The 23,563-nt window shown below is 34.9% G+C and overlaps 1 protein-coding gene across 4 annotated transcripts in view; it reads left to right on the top strand.

Moving 5' to 3' along the window:
• Positions 1–1,865: 1,865 nt before the first annotated feature.
• PCDH15 (protocadherin related 15) overlaps positions 1,866–23,563 on the top strand; it is a 914,927-nt gene continuing 893,229 nt past the window's right edge. For 3 of the 4 annotated variants that reach the window (XM_031652624.1, XM_031652623.1, XM_031652626.1), the window contains exon 1: positions 1,867–5,791. In XM_031652624.1, coding sequence (XP_031508484.1) covers positions 5,701–5,791 — 91 coding nt within the window. In that variant the 5' untranslated portion in view covers positions 1,867–5,700. Of the gene's footprint in view, positions 5,792–23,563 lie in introns of all 4 variants that reach the window. The other variant, XM_031652625.1, reaches the window with a different exon arrangement.

The following is a 23,563-nucleotide window of genomic DNA, read 5'->3' as shown; positions in this document are numbered from 1 at the left end:
CAGTGTCCTATAAAAACATTGGTTACTTTCCAAACATACCTCAAATTAGCTACAACGGAACCCCTTGAATTTAAATTGCAAACTTCAAAAAAGTGGGAGATAATATCAATATCTACTTATCATTAATGTAAATTTAAATAAAATATGTACTTTATATAAATTGTATATGTGACTATGTAACATAAATTTATATATAAATATATTATGTATAAATGTACTATAAAATTGTCAATAAATATCAATATATTTTTATAGGTGAATATATGATATAAATGTATACGTATGTATATTTAGTAAAGAAAAATATAATGTGATCTAGAAGGATGGAATGTATCTGAAAGGCTCTCTGAAATTTTGTTTTCCCAAAGTTCATATTACATATTTTAAAAAAAGAAAAGCTGATTCATCTGGTAATGCTGAAGGGTGATAAGTACTCTCTGTAGTGATGAAGACATTATTAATATTTACCACCATGCTGAGGTAGAAGACAGTTTTCTCTCTAGGCATTTAAGGAAATTCATATTTGGTGTGGTAAGATACAGTGACTTTGGAAAGCCTCATGTTTTTAGTTTGAAGCTGAGGTTGCTTTGAAGGGAAGTTTGCTTTATTCCAGCAGGTAAGTAGCATACGTTTCTCACGAGGAATACAGAGCAGTGACAAGTTTTAGTTTTATAGCTTTATCTAGATATTGTTATAGATCAGGAGTAACAGTAGTTTGGCTGAACAAACTATTGAAGGGCAGACTGCATATATACAGCTCACTTCACTGTGAGACTAGAGCTTGCTTCATGGTTGTGTATTGGTATGGGGTTTCTTATCAACGTAATGATGGTGTGTTCCAATCTTTGATATCTCAAGAAGATTAGTGTTTATTCACATAGCAGTCACAGACATAGGCTAAAAAATAATTAACATTGTCAAAAATGTATTTAAGAGAAAACTGCTGTGGTGTCAACCGTGGCTGCTTTTGCCATGTGTCACTGCAACCACCCAAGACTCAGGGAGCAGGGATAAACAGAAAAAAGAAGGACCTTTGTGTATTTCCAGTCTTTGGATTTATATTTGAAAGTGAAAGGCAGTGAAAGACCTTTATTCTCCTTCCAAGAGATGAACAGAAATCTGTACTCAGAGTAGTAGATACCATCAAGGATGCTGTCAGGGTTGTCGGAATAGTTACACTTTCACTGTAAAGTTCTCATTCAGTTTTTATCAGGTAGCATTTTGGTTGCTTTGTGTAATCTCAGTTCATTTACTGAATGAAAATTATTGTAAAGTGACAATATACAGTTTTGAAATGATAGCTGCTATTTTCATGTCACTTATTACATTTTAACGTGTTATATAACTTATTTATGTTTGTTGTTGGTGGATCTTTATTTTGCTGGAATATAACATCCACGGGAGCATAGAATTATGTCAGCTTTGTTCACTGATATTTCCTAACTGCCTAGAAGAGTGAGTGGTATCTAGTAGACCCTCCATAAGTGCTTATTAAAGAAATTAATTTTTGAGAACATTGAATGCCAGAGAAATAAATATGAGATTTATCTTGCAGGAAATGCAAATGATGTGAAATTCAAAATTAGTATGTTTGTCTTGAATAATTGCAGTAAAATATTCTTTTTTTTTTTTTTTTTTTGAGACAGAGTCTTGCTCTGTCGCCCAGGCTGGGGTGCAGTGGCCAGATCTCAGCTCACTGCAAGCTCCGCCTCCCGGGTTTAGACCATTCTCCTGCCTCAGCCTCCCGAGTAGCTGGGACTACAGGCGCCCGCCACCTCGCCCGGCTAGTTTTTTGTATTTTTTAGTAGAGACGGGGTTTCACCGTGTTAGCCAGGATGGTCTCGATCTCCTGACCTCATGATCCGCCCGTCTCGGCCTCCCAAAGTGCTGGGATTACAGGCTTGAGCCACCGCGCCCGGCCATAAAATATTCTTAAGACTAAGGAAAATGTGTCATAAAATGCGCATGGAATGCAAACCACTTACGTGTAATATTATACTATAATAGGAAACAAACACTTTTCCCCAGTATTTTGAGAAAAGAATACTATTTCTAAGTCATGATTGCAAAATAACTTTATTAGCTATATTAGAGTACTGAATACACCAATGTAATTATCTCTTGAAAAACAAGTATAATAATGTATTCATTTATAGGTCACCTACAATTCTTTTTAGAATTGAACATGCTTTGGATTTTTAGAACATAACATTATTGGCCAAGAAATTCTGGAGGAAAAATTTGTCCTCGGGGAACATGGAAAGAGTCTGATGTGGGATTTGTAGTAAAAGTAAAGCACCACCACAGAGGTGTTGCTTGACATGCTTTTCATTTACCTATTGTCACTTAGCAAGATTTTGGAATTCGTCTCCTATAGGACTTTCTCTTGTAATTCTAGAGGTTATAAAGCTAGTAACGAAGACAATCTTTTGTCTAAAGCACTTGATCTCTTCCAATTAATTTGATCGCAATCACAGAAGTGCCACTATAGGTTGTCAGTTGATTGTCACAATATTGTGCTAAACATGCTGGTCCTGTAGTCTTTTACACAGTCTCTTTGTGGGAGGTACCTTTCATTATATCTTTGTTTAGAAACTGGGTTTTCTCACGAAGTCAATATGTGTTCTGTGTTTTGGGTGGGTTGATGTGATGAGTCATAGCTTTCTTTCAGGTCTCTGTAAATATTGAGCCCATTGAAGTGATTAAAATTTATTTGGAAATAAGGCAGATACATATGAACCAGTAAAAAAAAAAAAACTATAGAAATTATTATTATTCTCATTATTCAAAGACAAATAAGTATAATATTTCCCCTAAAATTATCTCATTCCTCTGGGCAGTAAATGCTGTATCTATTCTAAATTGATTTTTATATGAGTTTTGTCTGTGATGCTTTCAAAAGTATACATATAATCCTCTACAAACATGCAGAGCCATAGATCAAGAGGTTTTGTTTCTGGAGGCATAATAATGGCAGTGGCATTAATGACTTTAAAATAATGATCCATCAGTTATTTTTATCCTGGAGACTGCTCCATGAAACCAAATTAGTTTCAGTCAGGAATAAAATAATATACCATAATTTGTGAATGCATAATAGTATAAACTAGTATAAAGGAAGTCAAGCTGGCAGGTCAAGGGCCCACACAGGAACACAACTATGACCTTTTGTCCTTTGCTAAGATACTGCTTTTTCTTTAATTTTGTTTTCTAATACATATATTTTCCGGGTTGTATTAATTTTGTTTTCTAATATATATCCTTTCTAATATATATATATCTAATATATATCCTTTGTATTTGTCTATGGTTTCTCTTTATATTTTTAAAATTTAAGTAACATTGTTTTATTTCTTAATGTTGTCATGTTTATTTTTCCAAATAAAAAAAAGATTTGAAGTCATTGTGTACAGAAATCTTAGTAGGGCTATAATCCTTTGAGAAGGGGGTTACAATGTCTGTCTCTCAGAGTTTAAGGGAAGCAATACAGCAAGCCATCCTAGGCCTCCATATCCTTTGAAAACTTCTGAGCCCTGCGTTTTCTGGGAAATTTTCCAATACTTTTCTCTGATGGAATGAGCAAAAGTATCTTACTCACAGACTTTATGGTCTCTTCAGACACTCACCAGTTTATAACCTTGAGCCAGTCACTTATTGTCTGTGAGCCTGACCTTTCCTCCATAAAATGGGGATAATAATATCTACTTTATAGCCCTTGCTAAAGATAGATTGAGTAAATCTGTATTTAAGACTTTGGAAGTTCCATAAATGCTGAGTCAGAAAGACTCATATTAAGCTTTGGGGGTACTTGTTCTATGAGTAAGTACACAGTGTTAAGCATGTATTTATATTCCCTTACATATTTAATGTTTAAGACAATCTTATGAGGTAGATACTATTTTATATCCATTATGATAATGAGGAATGTGAGATAAAGATGCTATTTAATTTCTTCAAAGTCATATAACTAGTAAGCTGAAAAGCTTGAATTTAAAAAGAAGCCGCACTCATCCGCTACTCTACACAACCAGTAGCACTGGCCAATTTTCTTTTTCTTTTTTTCTACACGTTAGTGTGGACTTGGCATCTAATAGTGAGTTCTTCTTTGGGCTTTCTGTCCCTAGAAATTATAAATGCAGGGGCCAAGCACTTTGCCAGTTAGGGAAAAATGTGGAAGGCCCAGCTAAAAAGAAGGCAGGCTCCTTTTTTATCTTAGACAAAGAAACAAAGAAGAATAGACTTCATTTTAAAATGTGTGTAAGTTGGAGCAGTGATTTTTTTAAAGTCACGAACTGTGTATCCCATTAGTTTAAAAAAGAGCTTACACCTTTAATACAATTTTACAATACTCTCTCTATATATATATTTACACGTGCTACTGGACAAATAAACATTAAACACTTGGCAATAAATCAAAAATAGATAAAATGTAGACAAAAGCAGAATTAAAATCATTCCTTTATACCCTCTGATAAACCTTATCCACAGCTAGTCTAGTGGAGAGAATCCTGGGCAGAAATAGAAAACTGGAGAACTTGAGGAATCAATATTAGGTGCTAGAAGCATTTAGTCTTATAAAGAAGATTGCACAATCATCTAAACACTTGGAAATCACATGAAAATTTGGATTTCTGCCTTCTCTTTGAAAATCAGAAGACCCAGCAACACTGGTTTGCATTCCCACATTAACAACCATTGAGAGAAGTTGAGCACCAGCTGGTCTCTTTAGAAAACCTTGTATTGCACAGTTTATGACAGCCTCTACCATCACTGTTGTGCCCTTAGGCTAATTCATTCTTTTCCTTTGTCTGCTTGTACTCTGTAGGCATTTGAGTTTGGAACCTCTGAATTAGAGAAACAGTGTTCCAATTTATAATCAGGGCCACAATTTATAATCAGGGGCATTTTGAGCAATTCTGTGTGGATAATTTCCTAAATTTACAAAGAAAATGAGCATGTCATTCTTTCAATAAGACTTTCTTGTGTGTGCTCACAGGCCACTAATTTCTCAATCAGTTGTTTTCTTTTTCTTTTTTTCTTTTTTTTTTTTTTTAATTGCTGGAAGATTGAAAAGTAAAACAAGAAAATTAAAATGGAATGCATCCAAATGCTTCATACAGCAGATGTAGTGAATATTGACAGATTTTCCTTAGTCTTTCCCAGCATAGTTAAGTCAATCTCTGATCACTCTACTAGAAAGGAATTAACGTTTTAATGATAGACTTTTCTATTTAATTGCATAAGACAAATTTTCATTGAAATTCTCATGTAGGATACTAACAACTGGCTTACTATCTTACACTTGTTTGTAAAGTTATGCTGTAGACAACGTAAGTTTAGTTACTCAAACTGATTAACATTTGAGTTACCCATCAGGTCTTAAATTTTAAAGAGTGTGCTTCTGATATTGTTAGTATGTTAACTTCTCAACCTGCTTGCTGGAAAATTAAATAACAGAAAAGAAGTCTTTCCTTAGAGATTACTTGTCTGAAAATTTATGTTGATAAACAGTTCCAGTGCATTAAACCATTGTGTTACTTCGTTAATGGATAACATGGCACAAGTAATTAACTATGAAGTCATTAAGGCTTTTCTGTGCTGTGACAATTGTGTTTACCTGTAACAGATTAATGAACATGTCAAATGTTTCTTTCTACCTCCCCTTATTTCAGATCAGTTTTGAGTGAGCTTTGACAGAAGATGTTTCGACAGTTTTATCTCTGGACGTGTTTAGCTTCAGGGATCATCCTGGGCTTTCTCGTTGAAATCTGCTTGGGCCAGTATGATGATGGTAAGGTTGCTTTTAGCTTGATCTCTAGAGCAAGCCAGGATTTTTGTTATTACATTGAAAACACACCACAGATGTGAATAATGCTAATTTGTAGTTTATTATTGAAAGGTTAGTATCTCCGTGTAATAATTAACTTTAACTAAAATAAGCTTAGAAAAGTGAAATCACATGTCCTTTGTTTCTTAGTAAAGATTGCAGTATGGTAGAAGGAATATAGTTTAGTAGAAAATCTAATGCAAGACCTCTGTTTGCTTATTCTTGCTAGGTAAATGCTTAATTGCTATAGAAACAATATTAAACTGTATTTACTAACCCTTGAATATATGCAAACAAAGGTCTCAAACAAAGCTAGAAATACAAAAGACAACAAAATTTGACCCCCCAAAAGGGTCAGAAGTAGCAGTCATAAGTATTTTTGTCGTTGGCACTTTAACCGGGCATTGCATTATTTTATCCCCCACTATTTTTTTTTTTTTTGGAAAGAATAGAAAAATAAAAAAGATTTGGTATTTGATTTCTTAAGTTTTCCCCTAACAGTCAGTCAGTCATTTTAGAAAGATTTATTAATTTTCAGGTTCCTTAGAATCCATTTAATACATTAAATTTGCTTGCAATGGCCCAATTGTACCTGTCTTAGATATTTCAATATTGGCAGAATCTGTCTTAGAATACCCTATAATGAGAGGTAGGATAGATATATAACATGTTAAATTTGATAGAAGAAAAAAATGGAAAATATTTCCTCCCTAGAAATTTTCTATTCAAGAAAATTGAGTTTTATTTCTTTCCTGTCTTTCTTTTCTTTTAACTTTCCATTGTTGTTATTCAAGATTTGTTCGGCATTCGTGGTACACAGACAAGCAAACTGGTTGCTCTTAATGGCAGCAAAGGATGTGAATTTATTTTGTGCTTTGCTTGGCTGAACTGATTGATCAGAAGATAGATGAATTAGTTTGGCTTTTTCCCAAACAATGTTCAAGTTGTGCATATATTAAGACATTCCCAGTCTTCAATAATGTGAGAGATAAACTTCTTTGGGGATTTGCAGAATAATTCACAATAGTATTCCCTTTCATATAATTGGCAGCATAATCTTTTGAACACTGCTGCTAGTTAGCACAGTGTTTACTTCAAGTGCATCTGAATTTAACTTCACATCTTTGGCATTTATGGAGATTGTGAATCTGCAGCCTAAAAATGAATTTCAAAGCAGTATATATAAATAACTGCTATTTTGAAGGAAAACACATTGAAATGAAAAAGAGTTGTGACTCTGTAGTTAAAGAACACATTTTAAATTGTGCCAGAGAAGTAGACTGCAAATCAATGTATTGGTATTACTTTATATAATAAGGCATTCTATTTTCATTCTTATTTAGTGTTCACAATGAGCAGGAAACTATTCACTATCTGTCTGTCTTCACATTAGACATCTACAAACCATGCACTTTTTAGTAATGTAATTTTAGTTAACAGAGGAAATTACTTCTGGTTTAACCTGTAATGCTATAAATTGGTTTTCTTCATAAGCTTGTTACAGTTCTTAGTCTTATAAATATATTTGCATCGCCTCTAATATGAGATTATTGGGCATCACATAGTCAACTTTCTGAATCCCAGTGGAATTTCAGACTTGCCAAGGGATACAGCACCGTGGGGCTGATTTTAATATACTATACTCACACAGCTAGAATGCTTTGTAGGGTTTCTCCTCTTGGAAGTGACTCAGTTCTTAGGAATATTGAAGAAATGGGAAGTATGACAGATAAACTTACTTTTTGTATAGTTTTTATCAGTTTTCTAACTGTGTATATATTTCACTATTCCTTCCATGCTTGTATCCTCCAATGTGCCTCCAGATATAATGATGCATTCTCTTTCTTTAGGTCTCCTCCCACTTCTTTTTTCTTTTTTGTCTAGACAGAGTCTTGCTCTGTCTCCCAGGCAGGAGGGCGATGGAGCAATCTCAGCTCACTGCAACCTCCAGCTCCGGGGTTCGAGTGATTCTCCTGCCTCAGCCTCCCAAGTAGCTGGGATTACAGGTGCCCACCACCACGCCTGGCTACTTATTTATTTATTTATTTGTATTTTTAGTAGAGATGTGGTTTTGCCATGTTGGCCAGACTGGTCTTGAACCCCTGACCTCAGGTGATCCACCCACTTTGGTTTCCCAAAGTGCTGGGATTACAGGCTTGAGCCACCGCACCCAGACTCCTTTGAATCCGTTATCTCTTTCAAACCTCCCTTAATTAGAGACTCTTTGACATTAGTGCTATTGAATTATTCAGTTATGTATAACTGAAAATGATTTTCATAATTCCTTTCTTTTAATCCATATAAAATCATGAGCCTGTGCCATGCAGGGCTGAAATCAGGACTAGGCAAATCATGACTAACACAAACTAGCACTAAACTGGAATATGTGACATGAATAACTTGAATAAATATTTTTATCCAAATTTTTGGGTTTGCAGGTACATGGTTAGGTTCAAAGAAGGCAGTGGTGATGGTAGTAAACAGAATAGATACTTGCAAGAAAAGGCCAAAAGGAAAATAAAACTTGTTATAGATAATCTACTTGTTAGATTAGCCTATTATGATTTTATATATGTAGTTACATAAATAGGGCTTCAGAGAAAAGTGAAGGAAAATATGTTTAAGCTATCCTTAGTATATCCATATTAAAGAATAATACACTTCTGGATTTTAAATTAAGAATAATTTATTCTGCTTTTCTGTGTATTTTTTAATTAAACATAAGGGAGTTGGAAGAAAAAAATGGATTGCTGTTTTAATAAACACTTCATCCTAAAATTGAATATTCTATTATTATCCTTTTGTGTGAAATTATTTACAAGGACAATTTATTATATGATTATTACTTTTAATAACATGTAACAATATTTTTTACTTGAAAACTTTGGCTAAATTTTGAATCTTTAAAAATTTCTCTTTCAAATTGCTGGGATGATTTTAGACGAAGCAATAAAATTTATAGATGGTCAATTCCATAATGGACATTTCATTTGGTTAATGATTGTAGATCTATACAAGTACTAGTAACATAAATGAGGCTGATAGTATGGTTTTGTGTTTAAAAAGTCAGAATGTAGCTGATAGAGCTACTAGAAAATTAGAGTACATAATAGTTTTATAGTTTATGGTGTATCATTTTGTTATTTTGCCCTGATAAAAGAGCATTAGGGGTGGCTCATGCCTGTAATCCCAGCACTTTGGGAGGTCAACGGGGGCAGATCACCTGAGGTCTGGAGTTTGAGATCAGCCTGGCCAACATGGTAAAACTTTGTCTCTACTAAAAAAAAAAAAAAAAAAAAAAAAAAAAAAGGCGGGGTATTGTGGCAGGCTCCGGTTATCCCAGCTACTTGGGTGGTTGAGGCAGGAGAATTGCTTGAACCACAGAAGCAGAGGTTGCAGTGAACCGAGACTGTGCCATTGCACTCCAGTCTGGGCAACAAGAATGAAACTCTGACTCAAAAAAAAAAAAAAAAAAAAGGCATTAGGATTTATGTTGACTTTATCTTTTAATGCATTAATGATCCTGAAAATTTTATTTGAATTGGGAAGTGTGCCCTGATCCCAAATTGAGTGTGGGGAACCTAGGAAGCAGATCTTCTCGGAAAGCAGAGGAAGCAGGACCCTGTGCTAAATTGTATGTTATGAGAGATTTAAACAGGTATGTAATGCATAGCCATTGTTCGAATATATTTTCCCCAGTTAAGTAAACAAACTAAGTTGTGTGCAGCATTTATATTGTGGTTTATTTAGTTTTGATTTTGAGGATATATATAATAATAAAAAGTCCAAATGGACTGGAATGAAATGGTGTCTCATTTTTGTTGTAACTTGCATTTCTCTAATGATTAGTGATGTTGAATGTTTTTCATATGTTTGTTGGTCACTTCCATTTCTTTTTTTGGGAAGTGTCTATGTTCTTTCCTCACTTATTAATGGAGTTATATGTTTTGTTCTTGTTGATTTGTTTAAGTTTCTTATAGATTCCAGATATAAATCATTTGTCAGATATATTACTTGCAAATGTTTTCTCCCATACTATAGGTTGTCTGTTTATTCTGATAGTTGTTTCTTTTGCTGTGCAGAAACTCTTTGGCTTAATTAAGTCCCATTTGTCTACTTTTATTTTTGCTGCATTTGCATTTGAGGTATTATTTATAAATTATTTGCCTAGGCTAATGTCTAAAGAGGTTTTCCTAGGTTTTATTCTATGATCTCTATAATTTTGGGTCTTAAATTTAAATTTTTAATTCTTAATTTTTGCATATGGTGAGAGATAGGAGTGAAGTTTCTTTCTTCTGCGTTTAGCTAGCCAGTTTTCCTAGCACCATTTATTGAATAGGGTGACCTTTTCCCAATTTTTAATTTTGTCAGCTTTGTTGAAGAACCGTGGTTATACATGTGTGATTTTATTTTCTGGTTTCCCTCTTGTGTCCATAGATCTATGTGTCTATTTTTATGCCAATGCTATGCTGGGTTTTTTTTGAAATTATTATTATAGCCTTATAGTATAAAGTCAGGTAATATGATGCCCCCAACTTTATCTTTCTGCTTAGGATTGCTTTGGCTATTCAGGTTCTTTTTTTGGTTCCATATGTATTTTAGAATTTTTTTTTATAATTTTATGGATAATAAATTTGGTACTATGATAGAAATTATATTGACTATGTAGCTTGCTTTGGGCAGTACAGTCATTTTAATGATACTGATTCTTCCACACAATGATCATGGATATTTTTCCACTTGTTTCTGTCATGTAGTGTTTTTTTCAGCAGTGTTTTATAGTTCTTGTTGTGGACATCTTTTACTTCATTGGTCTCCTTTGTGAAATATATTTCTAAATATTTTCTTTTTTGTGTCTATTGTAAATGAAATTGAGATTTTTATTTGGTTCTCAGTTTGAGTGTTGATCTATAGAAATGAAACTGATTTTCAAGCATTTATTTTGCATCCTGAAACCTTACTGAAGTAGTTTATCAGGTAAAAGAATCTTTTGGAGGAAATATCAAGGTTGTTTAGGTGTAAGATTGTCATTGGCAAACACAGGTAATTTGACTCCCTCTTTTTCAATATGGAAGACATTTATTTATTTCCCTTGCCTGATTGCTAAGAGTGGCTATCCTTGTCTTGTTACAGTTCCCATTCAGTATGATGTTGGCTGTGGGTTTGTCATGGATGGCTCTTATTATTTTGCAGTATGTTTTTTCAATGCCTAGTTTGTTGAGGGTTTTTATCATAAAGGCATATTGGATTTTATTGACTGTATTTTCTGCATGTATTGAGATGATCATATGGCTATTGTTTTTAAAGTTGTTTATGTGGTGAACCACATTTATTGATTTGCATATGTTTAACCATTTGTGCATCCCTGGAATAAAATCCACTTGGCTGTGACAAGTTATCTTTCTGATACACTGCTCGATTTGGTTCACTAGTATTTTGTTGCAGATTTTTGTGTCTATTCATCAGGGATATTGGCCTGTATTTTTCTTTGTGTGCATGTGTTCAATGCTAGGTTTTGGTATCAGGATGATACTGGTTTCATATAATGAGTTAGAGAGGAGTCATTCCTCCTCAGTTTTTTTATTAGTTTATACAAGGTGGTTGCTAGTTCTTTGTATGTCTGGTAAAGTCTGACTGTAAATCTGTTTGGTCCTGGCTTTTTTTGGAAAATTGATTTTTTATTACTAATTCAATTTCATAACTCATTATATGTCTCTTCAGGATTTCAATTTCACTTGGTTCAATCTTGGCAGGTTATATGTTTCCAGGAATTTATTCATTTCTTCTAGGTTTTCTGGTTTTTGATCATAGAAATGTTCATAGTCTACCATGATTACTCTCTAAGAATCTACATAGACTACTCTCTGAATATATTTTGTATTTTGATGGTATCGGTTGTAACGGTATCAATTGTAATGCCACATTTTTATCATTCCTGATTGTGCTTATTAGAATCTTCTCTTTTTGTTCCTTGGTTAACTTAAATATCAGTCTTATCAATTTTATTTATCCTTTCAAAGAAACACCTTTTCCTTTGTTAATATCGCGTTTGGTTTTTACAGTCTCAATTTCATTTAGTTCTGCTCTGATTTTTGTTATTTCTTCTGCTAGCTTTACATTTGGTTTGTTCTTATGTTTCTAGTTCCCTAATGTGTGATATTAGGTTATTAATTTAAGATATTTTAATCATTTTTATGTAGACATTTAGTGCTTTAAACTTTCCTCTTAACACTGCTTTCATTGTGTCCATTGTATCCCAGAGGTTTTGGTGAGTTGTATTTCTATTTTTATTTATTTCAACTTTTCTTATTTCTGCCTTAATTTTCTTATTTAGCCTAAAATCATTCAGTAGCAAGTTGTTCAGATTCCATGGACTTGTGTGGTTTTGAGAGTTTCTCCTGACATGTGTTTTTTGTTGTTGTTGTTGAGACAGGGTCTTACTCTAGTACCCAGACTGAAGTGCAGTGGTGCTATCTCGGCTCACTGCAACCTCCACCTCCCAGACTCAAGCGATTTTCCTGCTTCAGTCTCCTGAGTAGTTGGAATTACAGGTGTGCACCACTAACATCCGGCTAATTTTTGTATTTTTTAATAGAGATAGGAGTTTACCATGTTGGCCTTGCGGGTCTTGAACTCCTGACCTCAAATGATCTATCCAACTCAGCCTCCCAAACTGCTAGGATTACCAGCATGGGCCACTGTACCCAGCCAATATATATTTCTAATGTTATTTCCTCTGTCATATGAGAAGATGATTGACGTAATTTTGATTTTTTTGAAATTATTGAGACTTGCCTTAAATCCAAGTATTTGGTTAATTTTAGAGAATGCTCCATGCACAGATATGAAAAATGTATACTCTGTGGTTGTTGCATGGTATGTTCGGTAGATGTCTATTACATCCATCTGATCAAGAGTTCAATTTAAGTCTGGAGTTACTTTGTTAGTTTTCTTTTGCCCTGATAATCTATATGGTGCTGTCACCAGACAGATTATATAGTTAATAGTTGTTAAATACTTCAGCTATTATTGTATGACCTTCTTATCTCCTTTGTTAGATCTAGTTGTTTTTATTAATCTGGGTGCTGTGGTGTTGGGTGTGGATATTTAGGACGGTTAAATCTTGTTGAATTGAACCCTTTACCATTATATAGTATCCTTGTCTTTTTTTTTTTTTTTAACCTTTCTTGATTTAATATCTGTTTCATCTGATACAAGAATAGCAATGCCCGATCTTTGTTGTTTTCTATTTGTGTAGCACATCATTGTGCACCCTTTACTTTGGGGCTGTGGATATCATTACACGGTAGGTCAGTCTTTTGAAGGCAGCAGATTGTTGGGTCTTGCTTTTTCATCCAAGTTGCAAATGCATATCTTTTATGTGGAATATTTGGGCCATTTACATTCAAGATTAATATTGACATGTGAGGTTTTGTTCCTGTCATATTGTTGTTAGCTAGTCACTTTGTATATTCAATTGTGTAATTGCTTTATGGGATCTGTGAACTTTGTACTTATATGTGCTTTTCTGGTAGCAAGTATTATCCTTTCATTTGCATGTTTAGAAGTTCTTCAAGGATTTCTTGAAGGACCAGTCTATGCGTGAACATTTCCCTTACCATTTGCTTGTCTAGGAAAGACTTTTTTTCTGCTGTGTTTATGAAGCTAAGGTTGGAAGGATATAAAAGTTTTGGCTGCCATTTATTATATATGTATTTTTTCTTTTAGAAGGCTCAAAATAGACCTCTACTCTCTTCTGGCTTCTAAGGTTACTGCTGAGAAGTCCACTGTTAGTCTGATGGGACTATATTTTGCAGATAATTTGATACTTACTGCATAAGATTTTTTCTTTAGCATTGACTTTGGATAGTCTGATAAATTTATGCCTTAGTAATGTTCATCTGCATAATATCTTACAGATATTCTCTAAATTGTTTATATCTGGATGTCCTCCTCTCTGACAAGAAGAGGAAAATTTCCCTCAATTATTTCCTCAATTATATTTTTCATGTTTCTTTCCTTTTCTTCTTCCTGAAGAATTCCTCTAAGTACAGATTTGGTTGCTTTCCATAATCCAGTATTTCTTGAAGGATTTATTCATTTTTAAATTTTTTTTTTTTTTTTTTTTTTGAGACGGAGTCTCGCTCTGTTGCCCAGGCTGGAGTGCAGTGGCCGGATCTCAGCTCACTGCAAGCTCCGCCTCCTGGGTTTACGCCATTCTCCTGCCTCAGTCTCCCGAGTAGCTGGGACTACAGGTGCCCGCTACCTCGCCCGGCTAGTTTTTTGTATTTTTTTTAGTAGAGACGGGGTTTCACCGTGTTAGCCAGGATGGTCTCGATCTCCTGACCTCGTGATCCGCCCGTCTCGGCCTCCCAAAGTGCTGGGATTACAGGCTTGAGCCACCGCACCCGGCCTTAAATTTTTTTTTAATATTTGTCTGACAGGGTTAATTAAAAAAAAAGTCATCTGCATGGTTTAGTGTATTGTTAAAGCTTTCAACTATGTTTTGAAATTCCTTTAGTTAGTTTTGCAATTCATGAATTTCTATTTTTTAATACAGTTATTTTGCCTTTTATAACCTTCATCATTTTTCTGATTGAGATTCCTTGCACTCCATACTTTGCATTCTTTATCTGTCATTTTAGAATTTTCATTTTGATTAGAATCTACTGTTAGAGTGCCAGTGTAACCCTTTAGAGATGTCAAAACACTCTACCTTTTTATACTGCTAGAGTTCATGCACTGATTCTTCCTCATCTAAAGGAGATATCACTTCTTATTTTCGAATTTTATATCATTTAGGTAAAGCTTTAAATTTCTTTTTATATATTTTTATTTTTCCTTTAGGGAATGACTGTGGTTTATGTTATGATGCATATGATATGCTTTGTTTTGAGGTGCTTTCAGTGTGCCAAAGTTCTATATGGGTTCTTTGATTGTGGATAATCTTTGTATGGTGACTTTCTTAAATGTTGCCTGTTGTTGTGATGTGTTAGATGTGTCAGCTGACACTATCTCCTGTGAGGCTGAGAGTACAGAGGTCTCAGGAAGCTTATCTTATTCACTAGCCCTATGCCTTTCTGAGAACAGGTATTCCATTTGGTGGTGCAGTTTATTTTCCAGTCCAGTGATGTCACTTACACATAAGAGCCTGCTCATTCTCTGGTAGCTCAGTAATGACTAGAGGCACCCACCCTGGCAGGTGTAGCTGGTGAAGATCTTGTTGGGCTGTGGTGATGTTTCAATGGAAGGGGGTTGGAGGCCTATACCGGGTCCTCATCCTAGGCAGGCAGGAATGTGATCTGCTTCCCCATCATGCCCCTGTTGCATTTTGCTCATGACCTGCAGTTTAAATATACATTGTTCTTTGACCCCTGGCTATAGTGCAGCTGGAGATCATGTGTATGCACCTCCGGCAGCTACCAACAAAATGGACTCAGGGCAAATCCTCTTCCCCAAGTTCATGACAGACAACTTTGTAGCTTGTCTGCCTTCAGTTACTGGGACACTTTTTCTTTGTATAGAAGGGGAGACATGGGTCTCACCCTTCATGAAAGCCTCTGTGGCAGGGGCTCACTTTGAATGGAGGTGTAGCTGTTGTGAAAAACCCTGGAAAAATGTACTCCAATTTCACAAGGGATGGCCCTTATCTGGTATTCTCTGCTGTGTCTACAAGAGTAGACGGGAGGAGCAGAAGATGACTACCTCTCCATATCCATTCCCAGCTGCCGGTGCCGCTCCCTTCAGTGATCTGTGTCACACTACATTTCCTTTCTCCCAAGGCAGGCTTTGGAGGGCTGTGAACCCCCATTTCCTATGGGTAGGCCACAATGAGGGTTACATTACCAGGGAGCCACAGTTCCTCAGGGACTCTCTGTTTCCCTTTGATTGTTGATGTCAGAGCAGGTTATGGGGTATGTTTGCAGGGGATCTTGTGATGTGGTAGCCCAGTGACTGAGGTTCTACAGGCACAGTAGTGGCCCACTATGTGTACACAATAGTACAGCACTTGACATCTCAGTTCAGGCCTGAGAAGAGTGTGGGCACCCCTGTGTGAGCTAACAACATGGATTTCTGTCTTTGGGAATTTTCCAAATTGCCATGGATAGCATTGCCCAGAATTGTGAGGGTAGAAGGACTCTCTAATAATTTGATGTTCAGCAGGTTGTTGCCAGGGTGAGGGGAATAGAGAAGCACCCCCACCTATACTTTTATTGAGTCTCTAAGTTCCTTGGGGGTCAATCTCTGCCAGACTCTTCCTTCCTCTTTCTTTTTCTGTACCCCAGCTTCTTCCTGTGGGTTCTCTGACGGGTCCTGGCTGTCGCTTGACTGTTTTACATTCAGATCATTACCATTAACCTGTAACTTTGATCTTTCTGAGAACTAGCATCCAATGTCAGTCAACCATCTTGGAAAAACAAAGAAATAAACAAAAACTTTGACTGTATTTTTATTCTGAGAGGTTAAATTCAAGTTTTAATTGTAACTACTTTGATTTTCTTAGATGGTGAAATCTTGAGACTTTGTCTTTTTTATTGGAAGCTTTGTAAGCTATTACATGTATATGTACATTTTCTAGATTACATACCATATATGCCATTTAGAAAGGGATGACAAGAAATACCATTGTTACTTTCAATGTTAACTCCAATAATTTTTTCTAAACAATCTCAATGTTATTTTCATATGAAATCTCAGTGGTGTCTTTTCATTAGGTTGTACCAAGACTAGCATTTCGTGTCTTCATGTTTTTCTGAAGGTGAGTAATCTTGTGGATCCCTGTGTCTCCAAAATGGATTTGGTTGTAGGATAACAGTTTGAAAGCATATATCTTTTCTTGCTTTATAACAATTTTCTGGTAATCAGGTTCAGAAATATAAACTCTGTGACTTCTCTAAGTTCTGACCTTGTGCCTTGAAGGATTACTTCAATAGCTTCTCTGTATTCCAGTAATAGACTCTGTTAAAGCCATGTGTATATCCTGGAAAGCAACAGAACTAAAAGAGAGAGAAGAAAAAAGGTACTGATAAATAGAAGCCCATTTCATTGTACTTAGAAGATTCTTTTCTGCTAAAACACACACACACACACACACACACACACACACACACACACACCCTCACCACACCCACGCCCCAATAAACCCACACCCCTTACCCAAAGATGTTATTTCTGAGGTAACTTAGAATATGCCAGTATTGGTGCTCAGACGTTCTTATTTGTCCTGCTGAGACAGGGAAAAGAAATAAAAGGTCTAATTCAGATTCCAGGCAATGCATATAAAATCAATAATACCTGGTAAGGTGGATGCTTGTCTTTGTGGTTCTAATAATCTGAAAATTTTAGAATGATTGAAAAATGCCCACATTCTAATTATATGAAAAAGCAGAACTCATTTTAAATGTTCTTTATAAAAATTGAAGTTGAGCAAAAATGTAATTATAAACTTGCTTGGCTCTGAGTCATCAATGACTTATACAATCCATAATAGAGAATTTATTTTTTTGTTGGACGTTCTGTCACATCTTTGTATCTGTTGCTACCACTTCTTCACGAATTCCCTTAAGCTCTGCAATTTGGTTTTTCTTGTAACTATACTGAAAGTGCACTCTCTATAGCTTCCAGTAACTACTTCCTTAGACAAGTACTATAATTTTGTAGCATTTCAGCAAACAGCATTATTGATTTACCTTTCCTGCAGCTTTCTTTTTTCTCAGAGGTTCTCTGTACTGACCTTTTCTGAGTGTCTCCCTATCAGACTTCTACTCCATCTTCTGGTGAATATACTACTTTTTACTTTTGTCTGATTTTGAAATTGTCCCACTCTCATTTGTTTTCCCATAAGGGGCTATCTCCTATTATAAACACATTTGGATATATTCTGAACAATTTAATAACATCATCTCCTTTGCAACTGTCTACTTTCTCTAACTTCTCATTATTTAACTGGCTATCCACTGGATGTGGTTGGTGGTTACCAGAACCTGGTGGGTAGAGTGAGCAAGGAGATGAGAAAGAAGAGCTCTTGATCAAAGGTTGTAACATTTCAATTAGAGGGGGAATAAGCTTCAGTGATCTATTGCACACAATGGTGACAATAATAATATTGCATTGTGTGTTTCAAAATTACTAAAAGAATAGATTCTAAATGTTTTCATCCTAAAATGACAAGTTTAGGAGTTGATAAATTTGTGCATTAGTATATTTAATCATTTCACAAGGTAAACATATATCAAAACATCACATTGTACCCCAAAATATGTAATGTGCACAATTATTTGCCAATTAAAAATTTAATTAACTAATTAACTGATAAAACATTTTGGAGAAGAGATGATCAGGAAATGTTTGCAGGAAGAATTTTGAGTTTTCACGTAAGGAACTTGAGAAGCATATGGAAATTTCAGGAAAAATTTGAAGAAGACTGAGTTGGTGCTTTTAAGATATGTATAGCTATCTGTTTGCAGCAATGATGATCATACACGCTGTAATATGAACCCAATCACACAAGGTTAGGTATTAAAGAATCCAAAGGTAACAAAATAGCATGTACTGGACGGTTTTGATCCTGATCCAGTTTTCTAAAAGTATACAATAGCAGAAGTCATTACCTTAGGTTTACAATATCCTCAGCAGCCTTTACCAGATCCTAATATACCTACACCAAACTTTGAGAAGCAGTAGAGTGTGGTGGTTGAAAATACACAACTTTGGTTTGGACTGCCTAGATCTGAGTCCTGGCTCCAAATCTCTGTAGCTCTGTGGGTATGGTAAATTATGCAATATATCTTTGCTTAAATTTCCATGTCGATAACACATGGCTAGTAGGAATACTTACATTATAGGAATATTATGAATGTTCAATTATTTAATATAAGGGGCTTAGATAAATAATGGTCACATGGATACTCTGTTAGCTGTTTTCATCATCATTGTCATGAAAGGTAACAGTGTTAGATAAATGAGCTCTTCTACTTAACCGATATGTTATCAGAGTCAAGCTACTTGATCTAAGTCATCTGTTCTTGTTTATAAAATGAGGAAAATGGTACTACCTATCTCATAGGGTTATCATGAGTTCAAATAAGACAAAGCATACAATACATATGTATCATTTTCTGGTACATCAGACATAAAATTATAAGAAAAATATATAAAATATGTTTTGTTTGTATTCCTAATAAAACAAGATTTTTGTTAGGAAGTGGCAGAGATTAGGCAGATTGTCATTTTCCTACCATAGGATTGAAATGTTTATTGGAAACAGAGATAAAAGCTTTCCTTTTGCTAGGAATGCCATAATTAAATACCACAGACTAGATGGCTTAAACAACAGGAAATTTAAGCACTTCTGGAGACTGGAATTATCTAAGCTCAAGGTACTAGTTGAGCTCGTTGCCTCACAGTCCTCACTCCTTGGCTTTCAGATATCTACCCTGCCTCTTCACATTGTTGCCCTTCTGTACAGGCACACCCATGATGTCTCTCCTTGTGTCCTAGTTTCTTCTTATAGGTTTCACCTTAAGAGACTCATTTTAATTTAATTATCTCTTCAAAAGCCCTATATCCAAATATGGTTACATTCTGAGTTACTAGGAGGTAGAGGTTCAATATATGAATTTTGGGGGAACACAGTCTAGCCCATAACACTGAAATAGAGAGAGATTCCAGTTAGGTATGCCTGTGATTCTTAGTTCTTTGATACTACAAGGTCTTAGGCATATCGCTTTTATCAGACCCCCACCTGCTGTGGAGGACAGAGCTATTCCAGTTGTCCTTGCCCTAATTCAGTTGCCTTAGTCACTGAGCAATGCAGAGGTCTCAGATGCAAGCCTCTGTGACTCCAGCTGAGTCCCAGGATTGGAGCTAAGAATGGACACAGACGACAAGGCAAAACAGCAACTGAAAATCTCAAAGAAAGAGGAGGGAAAGAAAGGTCCTGAAAGTAGCAGGTGTGAATAGAAGATAAAATGTGACCAAATAATTCCTTCAAAGCAGAATGACTGTTGAGATAAATCAGACAGTACAAGGGAATATGTCATTTTCTGTCTACATTTACTCCCTTTTCCTAGGACGGCTTAGTCCTAGATTATTCAATGAAAATTGCAATTTGACATTAAATTCCTTGCACATAAGAACTGGGAAGGTAGGTGTGGTTTTGTTGTCATTGAAATCTTGTAGCTTAGTTCATATCTGTTGTTTCATATGCATTTGTGAAGTAAATAAATAAATAAATAAGTTTAGACCTTTGTCACATTGCATTTGTAGGAAACAGTTATATTTTGCAAATATTCAGTTTGTTCTGATGAGTCATTTAAATATTCATCTATTAGGCAGAACTGTATAACTATCTCTGGGCAGTGAAATATAAGCAAGTATGACATATTATTCTTGGGCTGATGCAACAAAAATCTACGTGAAATTCTTCATTTTCTCGCTCTTCTGTCAAAACAACTTAGGAAGACATGAATCACAGATGGTTCAGCTATACAAGGTCATGCCTCAGTCAGCCCTTATCCTTGAGTGACTAGGTGGAGTGGATCTCTGCTTCCCTTGCATTCACCTACCCATGATAGATATGCACCATGAAAGTGAGATAATACATTCCCCCATGGATGTAAAGGGCAGCTGACTGCGACTTTGCTTACTGCAGAAGTTGAAGTGACTCAGCTTCTCTCTTTCAGCTATTCTTAATAACATAGTCAACCGCTAATCTCTATTTCCTAAAACGGTACTTTTTTCAAGTATCTCCTAACATTTCTTCTACTAACTACTGGATTGTGTCCGTATCCTAGCTTTTGCCTCTTTGTGATATACTCTTGCTTTGCCTACTCATATTATTTCCCAGAATTTCTCAACATAAACCAATTGTTTAGTCACATTGTATTCTTTTCCATTAATGGAATGTTACATTTTTATTTCCTTCTCTATGTATTGTTTTAAAATATTTTTGCTCTTCTTACTGTACGCTCTCTTTGCCCTTTTCTTTCTCATACTCCATCTATCCAGGGCTCATTTATAAGCTCAAGTTCCTTTGTGGAACTCCAGTTTACAACAATACTCACTCTCTCTCTTTCTCCCTCCTTCCTAGAAGTTATTCTTGATTGATTGCTTGTAGGGTTCATTTTTTGCCACTGATTGTATTTAGTGCCTTCTTATATACCATTAAGTGATGTTCCTACTTATTTCATACACATAATTCCTACTTACTTGATATGGTTTGGCTATGTCCTCACCCAAATATCATCTTGAATTGTAGCTCCCATAATTCCCATGTGCTGTGGGAAGGAACCATGGGAAATACTTGAATCATGGTGGCTGTTTTACCAATACTGTTCTCATGGTAGGTAATAAGTCTCATGAGATCCGATGGTTTTATAAGGGGAAACCCCTTTTGCTTGATACTCATTCTCTCCCTTGTCTGCTGCCATGTAAGATGTCCCATCCTCTTCCAACATGATTCTGAGGCCTCCCCAGCCATGTGGAACTGTAAGTCCATTAAAAGTCTTTCCTCATATTTTACCTAATCTCAGGTATGACTTTATAGCACCATGAGAACAGACTAATATACCACTCAACAAGTCTCTTGAAATTATGAATTACATCAATAATCATTTTATGTGTAAGCATCAGTCACTAATAATAACCACTAACATTTATTAAGAATTTATTAATTAAATTCTTATATAGATTTATATAGATTTTATATAGATTTATTTATATAGATTTTCTTTAATGTTCACAAGTACTCCATAGGGTCCTTGTGATTATAATAATAATTACTAGTATTTATTATTATGTCTAGTTTAGAGATCAGGGAACTATAAAGAAGCAGGGAACTTAAGTTGCTTTCTCATTGTGATTCAACTATTCTGTGGGAAATCTGAGAGCAAAACTGTTATCTCAGTTTGAAGTGCAATAGCCACATGCTGTCCTGTTATTTTACAATGTCAAAATTTCAACAAAAGTTTATCCTTCCAGATTTTTCTAAAATTCTACTTATTACTTGATATTAATTTATTTATTGTTCTTCAATGTTACTATTGATGACACCCAATCAAAATTAATGTCCATCTTTCCTTTATAGCATGTCATGTAATGTTTGTTTTCATGGTTACATTATAAAATCCTGAACAGAGACTGTCTCATTTACTTATATTTTCCTCAACACTTGGTAGAATGACCCAATTCGTGATTAAAGAAATAAATAAGCATTGAATAAAAAGTAGATTGAGAAGTAAAATGCCTCAGCTAGAAGGGCAAGTTGGTGAGCTTTGAGGATAGTAGCTGGAGTTCAAACAACAATTCAAAAATATGTAATGAGAGTTTGATTTATATGACACTGGTCAATTATGTAGGGACAAAATCAGTCCATAAATGTTTAGTAAGGAGATATTACCCACCCCACAATGTAGTTTTTTTTGCATCCTGTTAGGAAAACAAGAAATCTAGATTCTCTCTCTCTCTCTCTCTCTCTCTCTATATATATATATATATACACACACACACACACACACACACACAATACTAAGTGAATCTAAAAATTTACACACATACACATACACACATGTATATGTGTAATTTATCATATTATCATGGGTTATTACTAACTGAATCTCTCATATATATGTAATTATAGATAACTTATATAGTTCTTTGAAAAATTGGAAAACTGATAACAGCTCTTCGGCTTAGATCTAGATAACGTTTAAAAACAACATTGTTAATACAGTCATCAATATTTTATGTGATTGTAGCCAAGATTTGTCCACACATAATCTTCTGGATTCATGGAATGCAATTCTGTTGATATCTCCCCAGGAAACAATTAGAACATTATAAGCAAATATTAATAATTCTTTATACTTTATGCTGAGTATTTTTAGTATATTTCATATATGTAATTTATTAGAGATCAAATTAGTATTCCACGATTGTGTGTTATTCAGAAAAGTATTTGTAGAAAACTCAAACTCTGAATTCATGCTTTTTTCAGGTGTTTCCTCTCTTTCTTGCTCATCTCTTACTATTAGCTGCCTTTCTGGGCATTTGTTTATAATGCTAATGGATCACAATGCAGCGGCCGTTCCTGACATCAGTGGCCCAGTTCATGTTGTTAATGTTCCCTGCTCTTGTAAGATCCTATACTGCCCCAAGGGCTGCCCAGCTAAATGCTCGGTGAAGACTCTTCAGCTAGTTTGCATTTATTAAGTTTCTTCATTGAACAATTGGAATAGTGATGAGATCTGTTAAGGCTTAGACTTAGATAATGTTTAAAAAGAACATTGTTAACACAGTCATCAATATTTTATGTGGTTGTATCCAAGATTTGTCCACACATGATCTGCTGGATTCATGGAATGCAATTCTGATGGTATCTCCCCAGGAAAAAAAAAATATATATATATATCATTATAAATAAATATTAATAATGCTTTATGCTGAGTATTTTCTTTCATTCATTCATTCATTCATTCATTTATTCATTCAAGTATAGCAATCATTATGTAATACCTGTTATGCTCACATCAGGTTTCTAATAACAGCTAGTGTTTGTGTTATTTGTAAGTGCCAAACACCTTAGAAATACTCTTCTCTATATTTATACTATATACCTTCAGCCACACACATTGTATTTTATAGATAGCACACTTCATATATGTATTATTACATTTAAGTTACACAGAATTACATAGCTTTAAACAAAATTGCATAGCTTTATTTTTAAGGGGCTAC

The sequence above is a fragment of the Papio anubis genome, chromosome 11 (assembly GCF_008728515.1).
Source record: "Papio anubis isolate 15944 chromosome 11, Panubis1.0, whole genome shotgun sequence".
NCBI lineage: Eukaryota > Metazoa > Chordata > Mammalia > Primates > Cercopithecidae > Papio > Papio anubis.
This window is presented reverse-complemented; position numbering and strand designations above follow the sequence as displayed.